This window comes from Petaurus breviceps, unplaced genomic scaffold (genome assembly GCF_028583685.1).
Source record: "Petaurus breviceps papuanus isolate PSGF00001 unplaced genomic scaffold, PetGlider_PUasm1.0 140, whole genome shotgun sequence".
NCBI classification, from domain to species: Eukaryota; Metazoa; Chordata; class Mammalia; order Diprotodontia; family Petauridae; genus Petaurus; species Petaurus breviceps.
The window spans coordinates 2,274,319-2,299,857 of NW_027185698.1; the positions used below are offsets into that span (position 1 = coordinate 2,274,319).

General features: G+C 39.5%; 1 protein-coding gene across 8 annotated transcripts in view; it reads right to left on the reverse strand.

The window, feature by feature from the left end:
• The window catches only part of TBC1D1 (TBC1 domain family member 1), a 318,238-nt gene that overhangs the window by 136,640 nt on the left and 156,059 nt on the right, over positions 1-25,539 (reverse strand). For 5 of the 8 annotated variants that reach the window (XM_069068572.1, XM_069068589.1, XM_069068595.1 and 2 more), the window contains 4 exons: positions 24,754-24,864; positions 17,573-17,701; positions 5,702-5,788; positions 2,076-2,356 (listed from right to left, as the gene is read on the reverse strand). In XM_069068572.1, the coding sequence (XP_068924673.1) occupies positions 2,076-2,356; positions 5,702-5,788; positions 17,573-17,701; positions 24,754-24,864 (608 nt within the window). The remainder of the gene's footprint in view (positions 1-2,075; positions 2,357-5,701; positions 5,789-17,572; positions 17,702-24,753; positions 24,865-25,539) is intronic. The other 3 variants (XM_069068580.1, XM_069068597.1, XM_069068608.1) reach the window with 2 other exon arrangements.

The following is a 25,539-nucleotide window of genomic DNA, read 5'->3' on the forward strand; positions in this document are numbered from 1 at the left end:
CTAGTCACCTAGGACAAGCACATTCCATTATTAAACTGCCTTCCTCCAGGGGAAAATGTGCTGGCGAAGGTACAAAGTTCCTACCATCTCAAGCTGGCATGGACGCAGTAGTTCTGGCAAGAGACCCAGAAATCTACCAACAAGAATGTTTCTATAATCGCTGGGAAAGCTAGAAGCAGAGTGGGCATGGGAGGAAATGGGTGGTACAGTAAAGAAGGAGAGGCTATTTATGGGCAAGGGCTTCAGGGAAAAGAGGAAAGAAACCCCCTAAAGTTTTGTTCAAGGCTACACTTATTTACTAGCTTCTGAAGCATCTGCTTTGCTTTTATAATTACAATTATTTAGTTAAATCACCAAGACCTGATGGAGAACTAATGAAAATGAAGCTGGGAAGGTTAAGGTTTTCATAAACTGCTAATTCTTGTGAAGTGAAATACTCTTAGTAAACAAATCTGGAAAAATGGATTCCCCAGGATGAATACATCAATATCTCAGCACATCACATCTGTGTGGTTCTGTTCATACCAGTTAAAGTAATGTAGATACTTACACTCATCAATGACTGATTGATTAATTCACACTGCTTTATAAGGCAAAGATTATTTTGTTTTTTTTTTTAAACTGAATTTTCATCCTGGAACACTGGCATTACCAGGGCCAAAGTATCAAACAAGGACTCCAGAAGGACAGGGAGAACTGCCACCATGTTTCCTTTCCTTTCTCACAATTAAAGATATCTTTTCTGTTCCCTAGGGACTTACTAGTAGAGAAAAAAATAAATTTAGCTTGAGAAAATAATAAAATTTTAGACAGAGAAGGAACCTTAAGAGATAACCTAGCTGTGGGGCAGACAACTCTTTCCCCCCAATAATGAAGGCAGAAAAGAGAAACAGGCCAATATCTGGATCCGGAATCAAAAGACCTGGGTTCAAATCCAGAATCTGCAGCTTACTCCTTGTATGGTGACTTCAGTTCTCTGGGTTTCAGATTCCCTAAATGCAAAATGAGCAGGGTGGCTAAGATACCTGTAACGTTCCCCTAAACTTCTCAATCTATAATCCTTTCATTTAGCTGAATTCTCTAGGTGTGAAGATGGAAAGACAAGAAAGGCCCAGATGGCCACACCACTTGCCCAAGGTTTCAGTGCTATTTAATGGCAAAACCCAGATCTTCCCACTTCTGGGCAATGCTCCTGCACTCTATCACTCTATATAATGCACTCTATCAGGTGGCCTACAGCCTTGGATTGCTTGATTCTGCCTACCTCTTGTACTGTTTTTCACACACAGCATAAAGGATCCATCTCCCTGCCTAATGAGGCATGAAGAAACAATTACCTAATTTATTTTGTGGGGCCAACAGGTATGTACCAAAGCATGCTAAGTCTCAAGATCTCTCAGGGGAACAAGTATAAAATCATAAAACTAATGGGTATTCTCTAACCCTTATTCTATTTTTTTCCTCTCTCCTTTGCTAAGTGCCTCCTCACAATTTATGTTTTTAATAGTAGAAGGATGAAGGGTAGCAACTGATAGAAAAAAATATTATAATTTTACTTTAAAATAAAAATTTTCATTCTACTACCTCAATTTTCTTTGCCTTTTACATAAAAAAAATACTGCTGCAATTAATACAGCTTGGTCTTTCATGGTATTCTTAAATTCTGGTCCTTCTTCTAGTGTTAACCATGGTAAATACTGAGTGCTGCTTTGTCACATTTTACCTGGGAGAATGGATAGAGAAGTGTAGTCCATTACTTAGTGGGATTTCAGAGGCCACCTGGTCTAACACCTTTGTTCTGCAGATGAAGACAGTGAGGGCCAGGCAAGTTAAGGAACTTACCCAAGGTCATAAAATTAGTAAATGTCAGAAGGATTTGAACCTAGGTTCTCTGACTACAGAACCAGTTCTCTTTCCACCATGCTGAGTTGGGGGTGTATTTATTTCTCTGTTGGTCTTTTCATTTTAGCCCAGATTCCTTTATCGCTCAATTAACATACCTGTAATCCACATACCTGATTCACAGATATGCCCCAGCTATTTAAAAAATAGTTACGCTCTTAAATAAATCTTACTTTCGTTCATGAGGAGTCTCTGTGCTCACTGAGTGATACCTCATAAGTTTCCTTTGTGGAACATTCGGTGATGCCTCGGGAGGCTCTGGGGACTTCTGACATTCAAGAGGATAATGACTCAAAGTATTTGCTCGCCTTCTAAACTCCTGTCGAGGTGACAGCTGAGCAGGCTCTTCAGTCAAGTGGCTCTCTGAGTCACTGGAGAGGTCAACCGAGGATCCCAGGTGCCTGAAAGAACCTTCTGGGAGGGGTGGAGTCTCTTTTTCACACACAGACAGCTCCTGGCAGGAAAACATCAGCAAAATGAAAGAAAGCATCCAATGAGAGGCAATTACACAATTTATCAACTCTGATCCAGTAAGAATTCATCAAAGTCACTACGGGGTTAAACATCTCTACCCTTGGCAATCAAGAGGCAGCAGCACAGGGTGATGGATAGGGAGCTGCTCTCAGAGTCGAGGAGACCTAGGTTGTAAATCCTGTATCTGGACTGAAATGAACACCCCATCCTGTCTGTGGGACTCAGGGCATGTCCTTTAACTCCTTAGTGCTTCTCAGTTACTTCTCAGTGGAAAAACAGTTTCTAGTCATAGTAGGGAGGGACTTTTTTCACCTGGGAACTTCTAAGACTGATAAAATCACAGGTCTAAACAAAATGAAAAAATGGAAACCCTTGATAACACCAAAAGAGACTTCCCACACACAACCCCCCCCCCCCCAAAAAAGAAGGGCAATATAGAGCAATGTATGCATGTATCAGAAATCTGTTTTACAGTGTATGAACTGAAGGACTGGGGAAAATGTTCTACATGCAGCTATGAAGAATGACTATCATGCTATACAGCTACGCTGCATAAAACTGCAGGGGCCTGACACTGCAAATAAACTGGACATTTGATTATGACATAGAGGAAGTCATTTTATGAAGAAATCCCACTCTTTAAACCAACTATCAAGCCATGTTCCCTAAACCTATGTCATCTCCTAGACCACAAGGGTCAAACATTCAAATTTCATTTTAACAAATTAAAATGCAACTGGAAAATATTTAACAAAATAAAGATACACTAGAATGTAGATAATGTTAATGTTTAGTTTTTTAAGTCAATATGTAGATCCCAGGGGATCCTTACATATGCTTTATGGGGACTCTTTTCCATTTAAATTTGATACTACTGAGGCAGTTAGGTGGCGCAGTGAATAGAGTACCACCCTGGAGTCAGGAGGACCTGAGTTCAAATCTGAACTCAGACACTTAACACAAAAACTAGCTGTGTGACCTTGGGCAAGTCACTTAACCCCAATTGCCCTCCAAAAAAAATTTACACTACTGCCCTATAAGTTGAAATACTGTCATGTTGTACCCATGCCTGGAGGTTCAAATCAATTAAATAAATGTTTATTACATTTCCCCTTAAGAATATGACATTGGAACCAATATCTAAATTTAGAAAAAAATTGTGAGAGCATGACTACCTTGTATTCCTCATATCTTCCAATGGTGTTGGATGCCAGAGTAGGCATTCAAATTGAGGAGTGGGTACTCAAGCCCTTTCTGATGATAACTTTGACAATACATTATCATATATGCCTTCAAAATCAAGACATTAAAAACAGCCAAGACTCATTCAACAACCACATGAAAAACCACATGACCCTGAAATAGCTGGAAAGGATAAACCAATCAGTACACCAAACCAAGAAAAGAGTGGAGTAGTTTACTAGGAAATCCAAGTTCCACTCAGATTTAAGGAAATTATTTTTGTGCTGTTTAGAAAAGACAAAGTTTATCCTCAGGATGGGAAAGAAAATGTATACTTTGAGTCTTACCATTCTCACAATGGGCACATGAAACTTCTCTTATTATGCTGCATTAGCTACCCTAAACACCTATTACCCCCCCACACAAAATAAAGGTTTTTTTATCATTTATTCTTTAAAGCATTTTATGAATAAACCATCAAAAAACGCTGTGCTTCAGAGGAGCTTTTAATTTAAAATAAATTTTAAAATGTTATAGCTAATAATATCATAAGCATCATAGTTTTAAACATTTATATAGCACTTGAAGATTTGCTTAAATACTCTTAAATACACTTGGAATACACAATTTTATTTGAGGTAAAGGCTTATATTATTCCCCATTTTGCCAATGAGGAAAATGGGATTTAGTAAGAGAGGTCATTTAGAGGTAGGGTCCAAACCCTTTCTAGCTCCACACAAATCACCAATTTCATCTAATTACTTACTACTTAACTTTAAGAAAAAAGTATATTAATCAAAACAAAATAACTAGAGCCCAAATGATTCTTCTCACAAAAACCTCATTTTCCGAATCAAATAAATAATTGAGAAGGCCAGGTTCTTTGCAGCTGGTGACTTCCAGGTGACCTGTTTTTAAAGGGTTCACTTACATAAAAGAATCCTTACTATCTTTCCGGCTGTGTATAAATCTTCTGGAATGCAAAGCAGAAAAGATAAAAAGGAAAATCGAAAAAAAAAAAAAGGCACACAAAAGGGGGCTTGTGGGGGAAAGAAGTGAAATTCTCCCTTAGAATAACTAAAAGATGTGAGCTTTGCACATACTCCTAAATTCAGAGCTGGAAAGAGAATGGAAGGAGGTTACCTCTAGGGTTCACTGCATTCAATTGATTGCCATTAATCTAGGCTTCAAAAGACTTCAGCCCAGGAAATTGCCATCATCTCTATAGTCAGAAGGCATAAAATTAACCAGCACAACTGGTACCCTGGGACGGTATCCAACCTCAGAGGAAATCTAATAGTCCCCTAGGGACAGTGCCTTGTGAGTACAGAAGAATTCTGCTACACCTACAGCAAAAGCAGCATTGGTCTTTAGAAGCATAAATCTTCAATTCCCCATACAAAAGGGTGGGGGAAGATGCACAATAATCAGTCATTAGTTTAAGCTTTCTAAGTGAAAAACATCAGAATAGCCAGGTTCCAAACACACCAATAGAACCCGGGAGGCAAGACAGACTGAGAGCCATGCATGGCCAGAGAAAGCAGTTAAAGGTTGGAAAAGCAGCATTCCGATTATACTGGATGAAAATCATTGGTTTGCAATCACAATAATATTGGCAGCAGATGCCTTGGGCTAATCCGTAGCTTTGGCTCGATTTGCTATTTAATGTTAATTATGATCATCATAACATTCAGTAGAACGAACAGCAGTAAGGCATCAATATGAATTCACAACCCCCCCCCTTTTTTTTTTAGGTTTTCCAGTTATTTCAAAGATAACAGAATCCCTCTGATAGGAGGAATACATTGCTACCATCTGCCAGATTAGATCGGGATTATCTAAAACTGTGATCTCATTTGTTTGCTTGTTGAGGGCATACCCACCTGTTCTGAATGTCCAAGTTTCCATTTATGTAACAGAATCCTATGATAATTCTACCTAGTTAAGGTTTCTTAAAGTGCAAAATTTTTATATAAGTGCATATATGTATATACATACATATATACACACGTGTATATATGTCTGTGTATCTGTATAAACACACAGTGAAATTCATAGCACAGAGCCTTGACTGAGGTTGAGATACACAGCAAATATTTGTTCATTAGTTTCAAATGTGTCCCACCAAATGAAATTTACTTACTTTACTGGTGTTACTTAATGTACTCGACATGGAGCTGTCCAGATCCGCACTCCCAGAATGTTCCGGCAACCCTCTGGCTTTACTACCCTAAGAGAAGAAAAGCAAAGAAATAATGACCTGTTAAGTTTTTCTCAAAAAAGAACCTTTCAAAACCACTTTAATTCTCTTTAAAATGCACAGGAACAATGCAAACTCATGCACTCTATGTACTTTACTTAATTCACTGTACTTTGGATTATGGCTAAATATCTGATCTCCTGCCCCTGAAGAGCACCACAGCTGTCTCATTCATCTTGGCATCCCCCCTCAGTGCAGAGCAAAGGCAGGGCCTTTTCCCACCGACCACACTCAATGCATAGTTGTTGAAGTGAACTCAGAGGTTGTGCCACAGAATCAAAAAAAAAAAAAAAAACTAGGTGCTGCAATTCCAAAACATGTTTGCTTGAAACCACTTTATTTTATTTTTGATAAATGACATGTACTTGATTTAACATAAGACTGGCTTACAGTTTAAGGTGAAGGGCTTGAGTTGGGTTTTTTTTTTAAGTTTCAAACCAAGAAAAGCTGTTAATGTCCAGAAGACTTCATTGAGTTGAATAATCTTTGCTATCAACTTTCACACTGCTCCATAAGAACTACTTTTCTAAGATATTAACTTCAAACCCACATTACTGAAATGGGAGGGGGGGGAAGCAACTCCACAGAGGTACTCTCAATCAGTCTGCTGAGGTTTGGGGTTTTCAGGGGAGCTCAAACCCCAAAATACCAACACACCGGGTCCTGCTTGAATGAATTCGACTCAAGCCTTCTCTCAGCCAAAGTAAAACAAAGTTTATTAAATATTCGCCATAATGGGTAGACTCTTAAGGAGCCTAAGGATTTGTGACGCTTGTCAACACAAGTGGGCCAGAACAATCTGACAGAGTGAGTCTGTGCTAGACTGAATCTCAGCATGGAGGACAAGGACAGATGCCTTCTGGAAGCATAAGCCCAGATTCTTTCAATTTCTTCAATTTTTCAATTGGGAAAACTTCAGGTACCTTTTTGTGTTTTTTGCTTTGTTTTGTTGGTTTTTCCGAGGCTTACTCCCAGATCTTCCTTTACAGAGGAAGGGACTTCCAGCCCCCATGCCTACAATGGGTCAATACTTTTCAATTCCCAAAAGTTCACCTTTGGGCTGTCTTTTACCACACTGGGGAAAATTTAGTTAAAAAGAAAAAGCTGGTATTCTTTTGCAGCACTGTTTGGCCTCAGTATCACCTAGAGAGCCACAAAGAGTGGGCTGTTTTGGGGACTTTAAAAGATAATACTCTTGCAGTTAGAATTATACTGTCACCAAGAAGGAAATGAATAGAAGTTTCCTACATAATGGCCTTCCTGAAGCTCTCTCAGAGCCTGGTTCTCAGGAAAGATTGATTGTAAGATGCTCAGAGCTAGAAGTATTCCAAAAAGGAAGAATGGGGGCCAATTAAACGACCCCCTTCTTATGGCCCCCAGGGCCCTAGGCCCCAGCCCCTCTCCCCACTCTGTGCCTCCTGCTCAGGTCCCAGCCACAGGTCTCTCGGAGGCAGCTCCCCCATCCCCTTCTGCTGCTCCCCAACTTCTCCTGTTTCCTATGCTCCCCCATCCTTGATCACCCACTTTCCCCTTGGCTTCCCTTCCCTCTCCCTCTAGCCCCTCTTTCCTGCCTCCTTCTACATCCCCTACCCTGCATCTCCCACCATGGCCCCTTCCCCCTAGGTGATCCAAGCTCAGGACTCAGGCCCTACCCCCATGGCAGGCTTTGGGTTATCTCCTCCTCTGACTCCTTCCCCTCCTCAGGTGCCAGCTGACCTTCCTGCCAGCCAGATCCCCCAGTCTTGAAGTCTGATCCAGTTCAGCCAGCACCCCTCAGTCACTCCCTCATAAGAAGTGGAACTTCCTGTCTCCCTTCCAAGTCCCTGTCCCCACAGGGACTTCAGGGCTTTTTCCCCTAAGGGAAGCATCAGCCTCGCCCAATGGGACAATTAGAGTGTATGTTCCCTTCTCCATTTTGGATCCACTCAAGTTAAAGAGAAACTAGGGAGATACTCAGAAAACCCCACTAACTTTACTGAGGGTTTCAGGGATATATCCCTACAATTCAAGCTTTCTTGGGGTGATGTGAATATTCTCTTCTCTACCTGTTGTACCACTGAGGTGAAGAGGAGAATCTGGGAACAAGCCCCAAAATTTTAGGATTGTTTGGTTAGCTATGACCTCACAAAATACCCCCCAGGAACAGCTGCTGTTCCCAGTAGTGACCCAGGATGGGATTATCAAGAGTGAGGATAGGGTAAAGGGAGACCATACGGTTCTTTGCCTGTTAGAAGGCCTAAGAACTGCATTTCAAAAACAAATACATTTTCCAAGAGTTAGGGAAATTACTCAGGGAAAAAAGGAAAACCCTGCCCTTTTCCAAAATCAGCTAATAGAAGCTATTAAAAAGTATACGAATTTAGATCCTGACTCTATAGAAGGGGCAGCAATCCTTAACATGTATTTCATTAATCAGTCTACTCCAAATATTAGGAGGAAACCGTAGAAATTGGCAATGGGACCCCAAACACCTCAGGACCAATTACTGGAGACGGCCTTTGGAGTCTTTAACAACAGAGACCTAGTTGCAACAGAGGACAGAGAACTAAGGGAAAGAGTTAGAGACGGAGAACGTGCTCAATTCTTGGCTGCTGCCATGGCCAGGAAAATGCCCAATGAGTGCCCCTCCAGGACACCCCCTTGGAGGAAGCCCAGTCACTTGGGCAGTGGGGAAACCTGTCTTTGATACCACAAGGAAGGTCACTGGTCCAAGGAGTGCCCCTCTAAGACATCCCCCTAGAGGGAGCCCCAGGAACCAACGCAGATGGGACTGTGCCCATGTGAAGAGGAGGGACACTATAGGAAGGACTGTCCCCGAGGTTGGAAAAGTGGTTGAGCTGCCCACCCTGTCCTCCAGTCTTCTCAAGACTCGGAATTGATGGAATCCTAATAAAGCTACCCCCGAGCCCAATATTCTAACTTCATTAGAGGCCTGGCCCCACTGAACAGCAGGTCCACTATACCTACCTAACCCCCCTGCCAATATCCTAACTTCTTCATATATGCCTCACTGCTCACTGGAACAACAGGTGTGTCCCTGAATTCTTAGTTCCCACAGAAACAGCAGGTGTGTTACTGCCTCTACCTGGTCACTGCCCCCAGACCCAATCCCACAGAAACAGGTGTTTTTGTATTTAATCACAACCACATCATCCATCTAGCCCAAGAAAGGACCACAATACCTATCTGTCTTAACCAGACAAGACCATAATAGCTAGCCAAGCTGGAGGACAGGCAGCTCGACCACTTTTCCAACCTCGGGGACAATCCTTCCAGTAGTGTCCCTCCTGGTCACATGGGCACGGTCTCACCTGCGTTGGTTCCTGGGGCTCCCTCTGGGGGGACATCCTAGAAGGGCACTCCTTTGACCAGTGACCCTCTTTGTGGAAGAATGTTTAACCACCCAACCATAGATAGGACCCCTCCTCCATTACTAATCCCTTAACAGACTCCTCCTGCCTTTTTCATGTTCCTCTGTTCTATGTAAATTTTGATTATGTAATTACATCTCTGTCCTATAAAAATCCACCCTGCTTTCTCTGAAGTTGCTGGTTCCTCTTGAAACTTGACCTGCTTCATGAGAGGTGTCAATCTCAATAAATGTGTATGTCTGGACTAGAGGTGGCCTGATTCTGAATTCTTTGAGATGGTCCCAGCACAACACATCATGAAACCAAAACAGTTTTTGGGTGGGCAGAGGCTCCATTGGAACAGGTTTTGGCATCCCTGGGTTTAAGCCGAAACAGCTTTTTGGTGTCCATCGGTTTAAACCACAACAGAATGATGGGGGGGGGGGGGGGAGGGTGTTGGACAGCTCTCTCACTTTCTCCATCTCTCATGCCAAGCCCTGGGCAAAAATCAAGGCTGAAAGTTTACTCACTTTACTTTGGCTAAGTTCTCTGTGTTAATCAATTACTCTGGCTCTACCCTCCCCTTGACCCATCAGGTCAGGGGCATAGAAGGGGAAATTAAAGGATGTCTCCAGACATACCCCATCCCCTGCCTTCTTGAGGATCTGTTGTATGAACACTCCTTCCTTATGCTCTCCTCTTATCCTGTCTCCTTGTTGGGAAGGGACCTGATGGTGAAACTGGGAAGCCAATTTTCTCTAGTTAAGCCTCCCAGACATCCCCAGGTTCCCCTGGAATTGAGGGAGATAGTTGAGCCAATTGTTTGGGATAAGGGAATTCCTGGGTGAGCTACTTCAGCCACCCCAGCCCCTGTTCCACTCCTAGATCCTAACTGCTCCCCACTGTCATCTATATCAAGCCCAAAGCCTGGGAGAGACTGTAACCATTAATTGCTACTCAAGGCTCTGACTCACTCCCTCTAGAGTGCACCCCCCCCACCCTGAAAATGGCTAAAGCTTTTGAGACTTTAACTGACCACCACTCCAGCATCAGCACCTTTGCCAGCAGAAAGCACTTTCAGAAGCTGAGACCTTCACCCTTTATCTCAAAGGAATTTTGATCCCATTTGTTTTGAGGTTCTTAGGAACCCTCTTTATCTTCACACTTGATGAGGCATTTGCCTGAAGCCATAAGCCTTTCATTATCTCTGGGCCCAAATCTCTGGTTACTTTTAACCTAAACTAGCCCTCCAGGTCCAGCTACTTCCCACCCTTGATCCTATCAAAAAATCTATACCGAAATCTGTTACCCTTAACCTAGCCTAGCCCTCCATGGTCAGTCATCTCAAGGTAGCTTTCAGCTATTTCCCACCCTTAATACCACTCCTGGAGTCTGACCTCAGTTCCATTTAGACCAACCCCAGATCCCTCCCACAGTCTTTCTGTACATAAGATCCATCTTGCCTCTGGAAAGGGGCTGAGATTCAATCTAGAGCAGACTCACTCTGTGTCTGGCCAGCTTGTATTGACAAGTGTCACAAATCCTCAGTCTCTTTAAGAGTGCCCATTATGCTGAATCTTTAATAAACTTGACTTTTCTTTGGCTGAGAGAAGGCTTGAGTCAAATTCATTCGGCAGGACCCAGCATGTTGGTATTTTGGGGTCTGGAGTACCCTAAAACTCCAAACTTCAAAAAGCTCAGCACGTTCTTCATAGATGGGCAATCCTCCCATATCTATCACTGATTCCCCATCTCATTCACTAGAGCAAGTTCCCAAGTACACCCCTGCTTGCTTGACTCCCACCCTCTACCTTCTCTGTAATACACATGTTCACTGCTGATGACCCAGTATCCTGCTTCACAGAAAAGACACAAGGGTTTCCAAATGGGGGCTCTCTCAGCTCAAAGCAAGCAAGTATGCTCGAGCTCTCTTGTTCTCTCTCTCATATTTACATACACAAATGTGTATACATACACACACATAGTGAGAGTGATCATATCAATAATTAACATTTATCTATTGCATTAAAGTTTTCAAAGTGTTTTACATGTTTTACTCAGATCTTTATGAATCAAAGTGAGAGAAATAATTATTAAAAACCAATTGCTAATATGGGGGGGGGGGTAGAGAGAGAATTTTTCCCCCTTTCTAGTCCCTCATTTGGAGACTAGGTCAGGGCAGCCTCTGAAGGAGGGCCAATGATGAAATTGGGTTAACATTCTCCTCTATCTTGGGCAGGGCTGCACCCAAATGTGAAAGCTTAATTCTGAGTCACAAAGATCTGAGTATGAATTCTACCAATACTTACTAGCCGTGTGTGACGCCAGGAGAGTAACTCAACAGAAACAGGGGAAATTGCAGTACGTTTAGGGGGAAAATATACGCACCCCAGAGTCAGCATGTCTAAACCAATTATCATTTCCTTCCAAACCATTCCATCTTCAAAAACCATCTTACCTCTATATTTAGATATACACATATATATAAATATGTATAATATATAAATTATATATAGACCCATAAGTCTATACTTATGGGTGGTCTATGTAAGTGGTCTGGGTGGAAGATAGAGCCTTCTGTACAGATTGCCAGAGGCAGGATGATCTAGGTGTGGAGATGAGTCTCCTTGTCCAGGAGTGACTTGATCAGTCATGTTCCCTGCAGCCCCTCATTAGAGTAAGCCCACCTCTCATTATAATATTTATTCTCTCATCAATTATTAACCAATCACAGTTAACTTCCTCTGAGTCAGAGGCCCCCCTTCCCAGAGTGAGGACCACCCATTCTCTCTTCAGTGACCCCCATGGTTGGTATCTGGTTTACAAGAAAAAGTCACTGACCTCAAATTATTAATTATTTGCTAGCCTTAATTAGAAAGTTGTTTATTAATTACCCAGAAACTATGTCTCTCAGACCTTTCATTACAAAAAGTCTAGCACTCTATCTATCCATCACTCCACCTCGCTGTCTCTCATTAGAAAGCACTAAGCAGAGAGGACAGGGGTAAGGTCAAATTACAAAACCTTCCATTGAAATACTGTCTTTTTTGCATCACAAATCTTTAGAACTGATCAAAAAATAGTCTAAGACATTTTATCCACTGGGAGGCTCTCTGTGGACTCCTAGCCCTTCCAATTCTGGGTTATTTCTACTTTTCTTCCAATTATTCATATTCATAGCCTTGGAATCATTCCAGACTCTTTACTATCCTTTAGCCAAGTGAATTTCCAAGTCCTGTCAATTCTTTGTCCATAGCACCCACATTCATCCTCTCTCTACCCACCTCATCACCATTCTCTTATCACTCATCTGTATTACCACTACAGACCACTCCTAACTGGTCTCCACTTCTCCAGCCTTTCCCTTTCTTTTATTCATCCTCTACACAGCTGACAAATTCATTTTCCTTAAGGACCGGACTGACCACTCTAGAAAGCTCCATTTGTTCCCTATTACTTCTAGGTCACAACAAACTTTTCTTTGGGGCATTTAAAGCCCCAGTCTCCCTCGCGTACTCTACATTCCAACCAAACTCCTGGTTCAAAGCAGATGCCCCCTACCTATTCCAGATCCCACCCCTACCACCTCAGACAAGACTTTACTCCTTTCATTCTCTTTCCTGCAGGCTTTCTTCTCCAACGGCTGCTCCTCCCCTCTGTCTACACTCTCAGTGTAAGACAAAAATAGTAACAACACCCAAGCCTCTCCTTGATCCTTCTACTACTGAAGCCACCTTACCCTCCAATTCATTCCTCCCTCTCACTGTCATTCACCACCATTAACCTATTACAGGCTCTCACAAACACCTTCCTCAACAACTGCATTAGCCTCTTAGCTCTGGGAAGCAGTGGGCTGCCCTCGCTTCCAGCAAACGCCAGGTGAGCCCTGCCAGGTCTGTGGTGGAAAGGTTTCATGTCCAGCCCCCACCTGGATTAGAATGGTCTATGAGATCTCTTCCTCCTGACCTTGTGATTCCTTCTGCCTTCCCACTCCCACCTATGCTCCAGTCTCAAACTTCAGACCCCTGACAGACAGCTCTTCTTGTCATTCTTGTGCTCCAAACCCTTCAATGTCTCACCTACAGCCAAACAAAATTGAAAATCCTCATTCTGGCATCGAAGGATCTCTGCCCTCTGGTACTGACTGTGCTTTACAAGCCTTGGATCACACTATAGCTCTCCCTTCCCAGCACAGCCATGAACCACATGCAAACCCCCATACATGCGCCCAGATCTGTGTCTTCATGTCCCACAGTTTAGTCTGTCTGAAATGCCTCTACTCCCTCCACCAAACCTCCACTTTGCCCTGATGAAATTCTACCAATCCTTTAAAACCCGAGTCCAATACCGCTTCCATGGACCCTCTCCTAAAAAGTCAACTATTCAATAATGATCATTCTTTGGCCCTCTTAAAATCACTGGGTTTGTCCCTCTCTTTGAGAATTCATTGTGGCTGAAAGATTTATCTCCCCTACAGCTAAAGCTGATAGTAAACCCCTCCTGACTCACTGGTCTTATACCTGAAGCCTTTCCAGCTTTGTAGAACCTTCTAGGGTCCACTGTCAAGGCCTGAAGTACTGGAAACCAACTTAATTGGACAAAGAACAAATATCAAAAATCATTTGTTTAAGCATGTGCTTAACAACTTTGGGGAGACCTTTTTAAAGGGGAGGTCTTTCTTTGAAAGAAATTGTTATAGAAAGTAAGACTATTTGTGGTAATTTTAAGAAACAAAATTTGAGGGACTTTTTTATAAATCTCACTTGTAGGTACAATGGTAGGAAAAAACGGTGAACTTTGAACCATGGGACCTGAGTTTGAATTTCAGCTCTGCTACTTATAACCTATAGGACCTTATGCAAATCACTCAAACTGCCTAGCCCTTATTTTGTTCATCTGCAAAATGAGGGGGCCAGATCATATATGACCTTCAAGACCCCTTTCAGCACTAGATCCTATGACCTCAATGATTGACTAGGGCTAGAACAGAGTGAAGTGAGCAAAACCAGGAGAATAATTTCTATAATAACATTACATGTTACCAATTTTATTTTGTGTACTGAATTTTATGGGTTATTTAATGGTTACTGTGTTAGGAAAAGTTCATATTATCAGAATTAATGTTTTCTTATAAGAATTGTACACTGAGAAGTGTATTTTCAGCACTATCTAGTGAAAGATTACAGACTGTGGTGGTTGTGGGAACCTAAACCCCCTATTCGCTTTAGATCCAATGTTTTGACATTAGCATTTTTTTACTTTTGTGCCATTTTCTAGAATGCTACCTCTGTGAAAGCTGAGGATTCACTGTATGATCTTCATTTTATAATTGAAGAAAGTAAGGCAGAGAGAGGTTAAGTGAGTTGCCCAAAGTCAAACAGTTAGTTACTAAGGCTGCATTTGAACTTCGTGACTCCAAGGCCGCTGTCCACAGTGCCAAGTGGTCCGTTCTCAACAGGTTAGACTACATCAGTGATCTCTGCACTCTCTTCTATGATGCCAACAACATTCTGACTCTTTAGATGTTGGAATTGAAGAATGCTTCTCTTGCTTCTTGTATTTGAAAGTCAAATTTTCTGTTCAGCTCTGTTTTTTTCATCAAGAATGCTTGAAAATCCTCTATGTCATTGAATGACCATATTTCACCTTGTAGCATTATACTCAGTTTTGCTGGATAGGTGATTTTTGGTTTTAATCCTAGCTCCTTTGACCTCCAGAATATCATATTCCAAGCCCTTTGATCCCTTAATATAGAAGCTGCTAGACCTTGTGTTATCCTGATTGTGTTTCCACAATACTCAAATTGTTTCTTCCTGACTACCTGCAGTATTTTCTCCTTGACCTGGGAACTCTGGAATTTGGCTATCATATTCCTAGGAGTTTTCTTTTGGGGATCTTTTTCAAGAGACGATCTGTGAATTCTTTTGATTTCTATTTTGCCCTCTGGTTCTAGAATATCAGGGCAATTTTGCTTGATAATTTCTTGAAAGAGGGTGTCTAAGCTCTATTTTTGATCATGGCTTTCAGGAAGTCCAATAATTTTTAAATTATCTCTCCTGGATCTATTTTCCAGGTCAGTGGTTTTTTCAATGAGTTATTTCACATTGCCTTCTATTTTTTCATTTGTTTGGATCTATTTTATAGTATCCTGATTTCTCATAAAGTCATTAGCTTCCAATTGCTCCAATCTAATTCTAAAGGAATTATTCTCTTCAGGTTTTTGAAATTCCTTTTCCATCTGGGCAATTTGGCTTTTTAAGTCATTCTTCTCCTCACTGGCTTTTTGGGCCTCTTTTGCCATTTGAGTTAGTCTATTTTTTAAGGTGTTATTTTCTTCAGTATTTTTTGGTTCTCCTTTAGCAGGCTGTTGACTCACTTTTCATGATTTTCTTGCATCATTCTCATTTCTCTTCCCAATTTTTCCTCCACTTCTCTTACTTGATTTTCAAAATCCTTCTTAAGGTCCTCTATGGCATGTAACCAGCTCATATTTTTCTTGGAAGCTTTTGATGCAGGAGTTCTGACTTCGTTGTCTTCCTCCTGTTCCATGCTTTTATCCTTTTTGTACCCCAAAAAGGAAATCTACAGTATGACTGCATTTCCTCTCCATGCTCATCTTGCCAGTCAATTACTTGACTTTTGAGCTCTTTGCCACAGTAGAACTCTGCTTCCAGAATGGAGAGAGCTTTGTCCCATATCATTGGGGTTTTCGCAGTTGCTGGAGCTATTAGGAGGGTGCCCTCTCTACAGACTTCACAAGCTCTGGCTCACTGGCCACACACCTCAGGATCACCACCCAAGACCACAATCCAGATCCAAGCAGGTTAAAGCAAGAGCGATTACCCTCTGAATGGTTGCTTGGTCCCCCTATAATCTGCAGGCCAGGAGCTGCCTGGCCCCAGGGGCAGGGGCTGGAATGCGCACTTCTGTCCCCCTGTTCTAACCAATTTCCCCACCGACCTTTTACTTTTTCTTTGGCATTTATGGGTTGAGAAGTCTGGAAACCACTACAGCGGCTGGTGATTCACTCTCTTGAAGTGTGGTTTGACTGCCGCTGGTTGGGACCACCCTGGGAACAGAACCACATGGCTCACGTGGGACTCTGCTCTGCTGCCAGCTTGGTGCAAAAGACCCTTCCTGTTGACCTGCCAGGCTGGCTTCAGCAGGAGATTTGTTTCTCTCTGTCACTTTGTGGGTTCTGTAGCTCTAGAATTTGTTTATAGAGTCATTTTTTTACATGTATTGGAAGTGATTGGAGCATGAACTCACGCCAAGTTGGTGTTTTTATTCTGTCATCTTGGATCCACCCCAAATAACATTACAAAAATAATTTTGAAAGAGTTAGGAGAGGCGGCCAGGTGGTGCAGTAAGAGCACCGGCCCTGGAGTCGCAAGACCCAGGATCAGTTCCGGCCTCAGATACTTAGCACCCACACAAAATAACTGGCTGTGTAACCTTGAGCAAGTTACAATTGCTTTAAAAAAAAAAAAGAGTTAAGAACTGGGATCAATGAAATGGCCAACCATGATTTTAAAATGATGAAACTACTAGAGATGAGAAACTCATAATGCAAGAGACATTATCAGATACAACTGATGCATAAATTTGTTTTGCTTGACTATGAATTTTTGCATTTTTATTGCAAGGGTTTTTTCTTTTTTTTTTTTTCAGGAGGGATGAGCCTGTGGTAAGTGTGGTACCACAGAATGAGGAAAGGATAGGGATAAAGAAAAAAAAGAGTGAGAAAAGAGGGTCACGAAATGCCCTTAAAACAAAATTCAAAGAAGAAAACAAGAAACAACAAAGAACAACAGATAAGCAGGACAGCTTTGAAAGCTAAAGTCTTAATTTTTATACTGAAAAGAAAAGTGACTGTACATATTAGAGATCTGAAGTATAACATACAATGTTTTTCCTGTTCTATTTTGTATATAGACTCATTTTATTTGATGCTTATTAAGTTCAGAATAAAAATAAATAAAAATAGGAAAAATTCACAGTTCCTTTCAGTAATACATCAGAAGTGCTTTATACTAAGTCCTAAAAAATTTACAGATCTAGAATATATAATCATTACCAATTAGTAATTCTTTTTATTTTCAAATTCATCTTCATTTGTATTATGATGACTAGAACTCAGGGCTTACAATTTCTCACCCAATGCTCGCTGTAAGAGCTGTCCAATTAATACTATTTTTTGTTTTGAGATAAAAATGTTTCCTATGAGACACATCAGAAAAAAAAATGGTGGGAAGAATCAGAAGAAATGAATACTATTAAACACAAAGTTGTTTTATGCTTCTTTATTATGATGAATTAGATTAAATAAAAACATAACAATCCTTTTCAGTCACCCCCTAAAAAGTTGTTTTATTCCAAAATAAGTTGAAATTAATAAACTTACCCGGGATAATATACTTTCTAGAGACTCTGTTAATGATCTCTTTGCTTTACTTTTCAGCATATCAAGCCTAAACCGAGTGGCGCTGGTTGGTAATTCATTTCGAATAGTCTCCGCTGAAATCTGTGATGCCTATGAATGGCAGGAAAAAGGTAAAGATTAATTTGTGTGTGCACAAATTTGTGCAATACCTAAAAAACACTCCAAGGCCCATCCTTTTTTTTTTTTTAATCAAATTAGATCTTCTAGAGCAAGGAAGGAGAATCTTCACTGTGTTTAACTGTTTCTCAGAAAATAATTTCTCCTTTGAAAATTCTAATGGCTATTCCATTAGGTTTGAGACAAAGAATACTAGACAATATTAGATCAGATTGTTTTAAATTAGATTTTTAAAGGGAAATGGTAATTTGCCCTGAAGCCCTATAAGAAACACTGATTTTGCCAGCTACTGACACCTTATTCCCTACTTTTCTTCTTCCCAAAATGTTTTTTCCTTTTCAAGTTCTTAAAGTATTTAAGTTTCACTGAGTATAACTTAATATTCCTTATCCATTAGCCAAATAGTTAAACATTGTAGATTTCTCCAAGAAGAAACCTTACTTTAGGGTTGTTTGGTATTTTTTTTAGTATGTGCCCTAACGTGACTTTTCCCTACCCATACTCTGAAGACTTATATACTTAAAATGAGTAGTCTTTCTCTACTAGTGTGGAAAGAGAACTGAATTTTGGCCTAGAGATCCTGGTTTTGAATCACAGTTCTCCTATTTACCATGTGCTATTATTCTTATTCCCTATTTTACAGATGAAGAAATTGAGACAAATATAAGTTAAATGATTTGCCTGGGGATAAATCACTGCTAAAGTGTCCAAATCTAACTCTGAACTCAGGGCTGCCTGGTACTCTATCCACTATGCCACTTAGCTGCTGTAAAAAATGCTAACACATAAAATAAAATATGTAGGAATAAAAAGGAAACCAATTATATTAAAATAGCAAAATACTACAAAAAAGTTCAAGGCTTCAAATCCCTGCACTGGACACTTAATACGTATCTGATGGAATTAATGAATGAACAGATCCTTTCAAAACATTTCCTCAGGGGCGGACAGGTAGCACAGCGAGTAAGAGCACCGGCTCCAGTGTCCGGATGACCTGGGGATCAAATCCCGGGCTCAGACACTTAGCACCCACCCAGAAACACCTGGCCGTGTAACCTCGAGCAACTTAACCCCGATTGCTTAAAAAAAAAAAATTTCCTCAGTTATCAAGTTAAACCCACCAAAAAGGGCAAGAAATGTCCACCTTCTGAAATGAACAGAACCAAGAAAACATTGTACACAGACTGTATCAGTAACATTGGATGAGGATCAACTATCAATGACTTAGCTCTTCTCAGCAACACAATGATCCAAGTACAAAGGACTCACAAAGGAAAATCATTATCCAAATACACATTATCCACATGTAGATAAGGAACTGATGAACTCTGAATGCAGATTGAAGCACACTTTTTTTACTTTATTTTTTTTCTGTTTTTTTTTTCCCTTTTGATTTGTTTCTTCTTTCACAACTATGACTAATAATGGAAATGTTTGACATAATTGCATGTATAAAAATCCATATCAAATTGCCAGCCAATTTAGGAAGGGGGAGGAGAGAGAGAGAAAAAAGTCTGGAATTCAAAATCTTATAAAAATGAATGCTAAAAATTGTCTTGACATACAATTGGGAAAAAATAAAATATTATTAAAAAAGAAATTTCTACTTTTGCTTATTTTTCTTACTATATATATTTAATTTTAACAAGTGCCTGTTTAGATTAGAGATGGAAGTAAGTAAAAGGAAATTACCCACAAATAGAACTCAGAGGCAAGGCTTTATTTGATTGAATACCAATATGTACTTTCTTTATTCACTAAGCTGAGACAGTCTAATTGCTTTCAAATACATAATTAGTTTTCATAAAATAGCTGCAAAGAAGTTCAATTGATTCTTTTGCTATTTATGGGAAATACTGGCTGAAAGACAAAAATTTTAAAAGAAGTAGTTGATATAATAACTACACTCATTTCTTTTTTAGTCAGACAGTAAGAGTCTCTGGGTCCCTAAGGAAATCCATTCCTCTAATTGCTTTGGGCGAGGGTGGGGAGAAAGGCAGCCTACTAGACCCAATCCTGAGCCCCTAAAAGAACAAATCTAACTTTAGCAAAAAGCACCTACCATACTTATCTTAACAAAAAGAAAAACTATACCAAAAAGACATGAAAAAATCAATTAGAAGACTAGGAATTAAGGAAAATAGTGCCCTTTCTAGGAAATTAAAATTCTGTCTTGTGTCTGTTATACTGTTCACTTTCTCTTCACTACCCCAACACTCACTTAGATTCTAAAGGCAAAAGAATAGTGACAAATTAAACTTTTTCAACTCTGCTTAAGCAGCACATCATGGTTGGTTGGAAGTTGAGGGAAGGGTAAAAACACCTATCTACACAAAAATAATGTCAGAATACTCCTTTTTCCCCTATTGCTACTATCAGACTCTCCTAAAGTTATGCCTTTAGCAGCCTCTCCTTTGAGATACATGCATTACAAATTGATCACTCATTCCAAATTACATCTACTGATCCTCAATGAATTCAATGGTTAGCTAAATCTCCCTTTCCACCAGGAGACTTGAATATGCAGGCTGATGTTCTTTAAAATTTCCTAACTTCTCATTTCCTAAATCTACTCAAATCCCATAACCACTCTTCTTTAGCTACTGTACACACGAGGATGGTCTTACTCTTGGATCTTGCGATGCATCCACAAGGGTTCTGCTTCGATTTTTAAGAACTCCACAATTCCTTTATACAAATACAATCCGTTCTCCCTATGCCTTATTCCTTCTAAACCCACTCTTAGGCCTCACAATCATCTTCAATACCTCCAGTCACCAGTACTTTTCTCAGGGCTTCACTGTTCCTCCTTTCACTATACTCTTTAGCCTTACCAATCCTAACCTCTTGACCAATCGGTTCACCTCTATGCTACCCAATCACACCTTGCCAAGTCCAATGAAGAGATCATCGGTAACTCTGACTATAAATTACTTGGATTTCTTCATCAGAAAACTGTCTGTTCATATCTTTTGACCAAAATGAAACCTTTGAGAAACTGCGTATAAAATTTTTCTCCAATTTTCTGCTTTCCTTCTGATTTTGGCTACATTTGTTTTATTTGTACAAAACTTTTTAAATTTAACATAATCAAAATTATCCGTTTTACACCTCACTCTGCTATCTCTTGTTTATTCATAAATTGTTCAGCTATCCTTAAGTCTCACAAGTAATATGTTCCATGTTCCTCACATTTTCTTCTAATATCTCTTTATATCTATGCCATATATCCATCCTGACCTTATCTTAGTAAATGGTGTAAAATACGGGTCTGTGTCCAATTTCTTCCAATTCTGAAAGCAGTATGCTTTCCAATTTTGCAAACAATTTTTAACAAATAATGAATTCTTATCCCCAAAACTCAAGTCTTTACACTCATCAGATACAAGGTTACTATATTTATTTGCTGCTATAAATTCTATGCCTACTCTGTTTCACTGACCTACCTTTCTACTTCTTAGCCAGTAACAGATAATTCTGATAATTATTACTGTATAGTTTAAGATTAGGTACTGCAAAACCTTCTTCCTTTACCTTTTTTTAATTAGTTTCTTTGATATTCTTGACTTTTTTGTTCTTCCAAATGAATTTTGTTCTTATTTTTTCTAATTCAATAAAATTTTTTTTGGTAATTTAATTGGGATGGCATTGACTATATAGTTTAGGTAAAACTATCATTTTTATTATATTGGTTCTGCCTACCCATGAATGATTAATATTTCTCTAATTATTTAATTTTTTCTTTTTATTCATATATTTTTTATTTATATAAAAATTTAATTTTGTATCTTTATATATTTTTTATGTACATAATTTTTAAATTTTGCTTATGTAAAAGGTTTTGTATAGCTTTGTTTATATAGTTCCTGGGTTTGTTTTGGCAACTTTTGAAAGACTGGTTTCACTTGAAAGGTTAAAGACAGATTTCAGAGGATTTAGAAATGGAGGAAATGGATGTAGATATTTTTTTCAATGAGTCTAGCTGTGAAAGGGAAGAAAGATACAGGACAACAGCTACTGGGCATGGTCTAGTCCCATGAGGTCTTTTAAGAATGGGGAGATATGAATGTGTTTTGTAGGTAACAAGGAAAGACTCAACAGATAGAGAGTTTATAGATTAGGGGACAGGGAGATGGTGGTGGGGGCAGCCTATTAAAAAAGAAGAGAAGGGCCCAGATCAAGGGTTCATGTAAAGTGGTTAACCTTGACAAGAAGAATCACCTCTTCATGAAAGAAGTGTGAAGGAAGAAATAGTGGGGAATGATATCAGAGTTTTGTGAGATGACCAAGAGGGCAGAAGGAGCTTTGCAGAGGTGACCTCAATTTTTTTTTTAATAAAGAATTAAGGTTAGGTCTTTGAACTCTAAGGTCTAAGTGAGAAGGAGTGCCATGGGAAGCTTAAGAGAAGGTCTGAAATACTTGCAGTGTGTGGGAATATCTAAGGCTACTGATGAAGGAGCAGTTAGATTGTCTTGTAGTGAAGGCCCAGCTAAGATCTGATAGAACAAATCTGTAGTGAACCCAGCCATCATGTTTTTATAAATACCTCCAGTTCTGTTCTACGATACATCAAGAGGAATAAAGGAAAAACATGATGGGAATAATACAGAGTTTGGGTTTGGCAGTGGAAAGAATGCGTTGAAGTCAAGTTCAGGACTGGAAGGAAACTCAAGAAAGACATCTAGACTCACCCCCTAATTTTACTGATGGGGAAACTGAGGCCAAGAAAAATGAACTGGCCTGCCCAATAAGGGGTAGGATTTGAATCCAGGTCCTCTATCTCTAGATGGAGTGCTTTTAATATTGGTAGTAAGTAACAAAGGGAGGATTTAAACACAAGTCCTGTGTCCCAAAATCCAGGATGTTCTCCACATTTCCTTCTAGATGAATTGGGTTCAGCTTCTGTTTCTGGATTTTATCACCTATAGGGCCTCAAAGAAATTATACCATCTTTTTGGGCTTTCATTTCTAAATAAAGGTGGTGATGTTCCCACCTATTAAAAAAGTGTAAAGGTGATAGAAGATAGGAAAAACCAGTGTTGGAGAAGATATGAGAACACAGGGACTCCAAGACACTGTTAATGATTCTATGAACTGTTTCAATTATCCTGGAAAATAACTTGAAATTATTTAAGAAAAGTTACTAAATTATTTATACCCTCTGATCTAGTGATCCCACTACTGCGAACCTATATTAAAAAAGGTCAAAGACAAAAATGTGTGCCCCTTATTCACCAAAACATTTAGCAAAAACTGGGAACAAAATGGATATATTCACTGAAGAATAACTGAACACACTGTGATATATGGACACAACAATATTATTTCACCATAAAAAATGGCAAATATGAGGATTTCAGAGAAATACTAGATCTTTACAAACTGATACAGACTGATTCTAATTATGCAATATGAACAATGACTTTTGCTGTTGTTCAGTTATTTTCAGTCATATCTGACTCTTTATGACCCCATTTTGGGGTTTTCTTGGCAAAAATACTAGGGTCATTTGCCATTTCTTTCTCTAGCTCATTTTACAGATGAAGAACTAAGGCAAACAGGGTTAAGTGAATTGCCCAGGGTCACACAGCTATTAAGTGTCTTCCTGACTTCAGGCCCAGAGCTCTATTCACTGCACCACTTGGCTGTCCCATGAACAATGACTATAATAATATAAATAAAATCCCAAAAGGCAAATGAATTCTTAAGTAATTAGAATGACAAGTCTCAGACACAATAAAGAGAGGATATAGTATACCTCCTACCCCTCACTAAAAAGACAGGAGACCACAGGGCCTGCTGGACTCCCGTAACCATTTTCTTTTAAAACAAAGGAGAGTTCAGCAGGCTGTGGTGTAATCCAAGATCAGGGTGACTGCAGTGTAAAAAAGAAAGAAATCAATAAAACTTTCAAAGATTGGATTTTTTTTTTTTAAAAACATTAGACTAAAAGATGTCTAAAGTCCTCTTCCAGTTCTATGAACTATGCCAAGGGTAGGGAATCTTTAGCTTTAAGGCCACATAAGGACTTCTAAGTCAAGTGCAGTTTTTTGACAGAATCCAAATTATTTTACAGTTATGTAAAATTTAGAATCAGTCAAAAGATTGCAGTTAAGGACCTAGAAGGCCACATGTGGTCTTAATGCCACAGGTTCCCCTGGACTATGTCATGTACCCCCAAATCGCTATCTGAATTCATGAAAATTTATGCACAAAACAGAAAAAGGATTATGGCATAAAGCACAAAGTTTGATATAACCTTATTACTTTTAGTCCAAAGTGGCCACCTTGCTTTTCTTCACACCCTACAATCCAACCCATCTTCTCATCTTTGTGTAGGATATTCTCCATACTTGAAATGCATTCCTCTCTCTTCACCTCTACTTCTTAAAATTCCTAGTTTCCTTCAATGTTCAATTATAATACTTCCCTACAGTTAAGGCCTTCTTTGGATGTCCCAGATTCTAGTACCTCTCTCCTCAAAAAATTATTTGTTTTTATTCTGTATATGCTTTTAAGTGTATAAGTGCATATATTATCTTCCCTGATAGAATATAAGTTTCCTGAGATCAGAGACTGTTTCATTTTTGTCTTTATGGCCTCATCACCCAGTGCAGCGTCTGGCACACAGTAGGCACTTAATAAATGCAAGTTTATTTTTATTTATTTATTTATTTTTAAAAGCAATTGGAGTTAAGTAGCTTGCTCAAGGTTACACAGCCAGTTATTTCTGGGTAGGTGCTAAGTATCTGAGCCCGGATTCGATCCCAGGTCATCCTGACACCGGGGCCGGTGCACTTACTGCGCTACCTGGCTGCCCCATAAATGCAAGTTTAATTGACTATCACTACTGAACTGACAACAATTTCCCTTTTCTGATCTTCATATTCATACTATTTTAACTCGTAAATATTATTTTTTAATATCAAAATATATCACAAGAAACTAAAGGAGGGTTTTTTAAAAATCTCATTCCATTAGTATTTTGTCCTTGTGAAGCTTAACAAAAAGTGAAGACTCCATACCTGCTTTCCTTCCCCAATATGAATGTGGTCTTTTTGCTTTTCTTCATATAAACATCTCAGGAAAGAAATAACCAGTTCATTCTCCTTTTGCTCGTTTCTTGGTCTTATTTTCTTTAGGAAATAACAACAAAAAAAAGAAACTGATAAGAATTTTGTTTTTTATTTTCAACAAACCACCTACCCTACCAAACTTCATTGAATTAAGGCGATTTTCCTGGATAAAGTCACTAGATGGCACCAATGATTCTAACTGTGTGGCATATTAGCTACTATTAACATCATTATTATGACAACATTCTACTCTGTAGTTGAAGGCAGAGTTCAATGACATGAGTAAGTTGCATACAGGCAGTTTTTTTTTTCCCTTTAAATCCCATTTTCTTTAATAAATAACTACAATCATAAAGAATCATGGGATTTAGCTGATAGAAGAAATCTAGAGCCCAACATCACTGTACAGATAAGGAAAATGGCCTGGAAAGATTTAGTAATTTCTACAAGGTCACTCTGCTAATAGGTAACAGAAGCAAGGCTCAAAGTCAGGTCTTATAAATCCCAGGCCAAGACTCTTTCCTCTAAGAACCCTACCAAACATAATCACGGGATTACAGACAGAGCTCCAAGGGGCCTCAGACAACATCTAGTCCAACCCCATCATTTTACAGATGAAGAAACTGAGAGCCAGAGAGTTTAAGTGACCTGCCCAACATCCCCTGGAGACCTAATTGGCAAAAGTAAAATTTGAACCCAAATTCCGACTCCAGCTAACCAACTTTTTTCTCTACA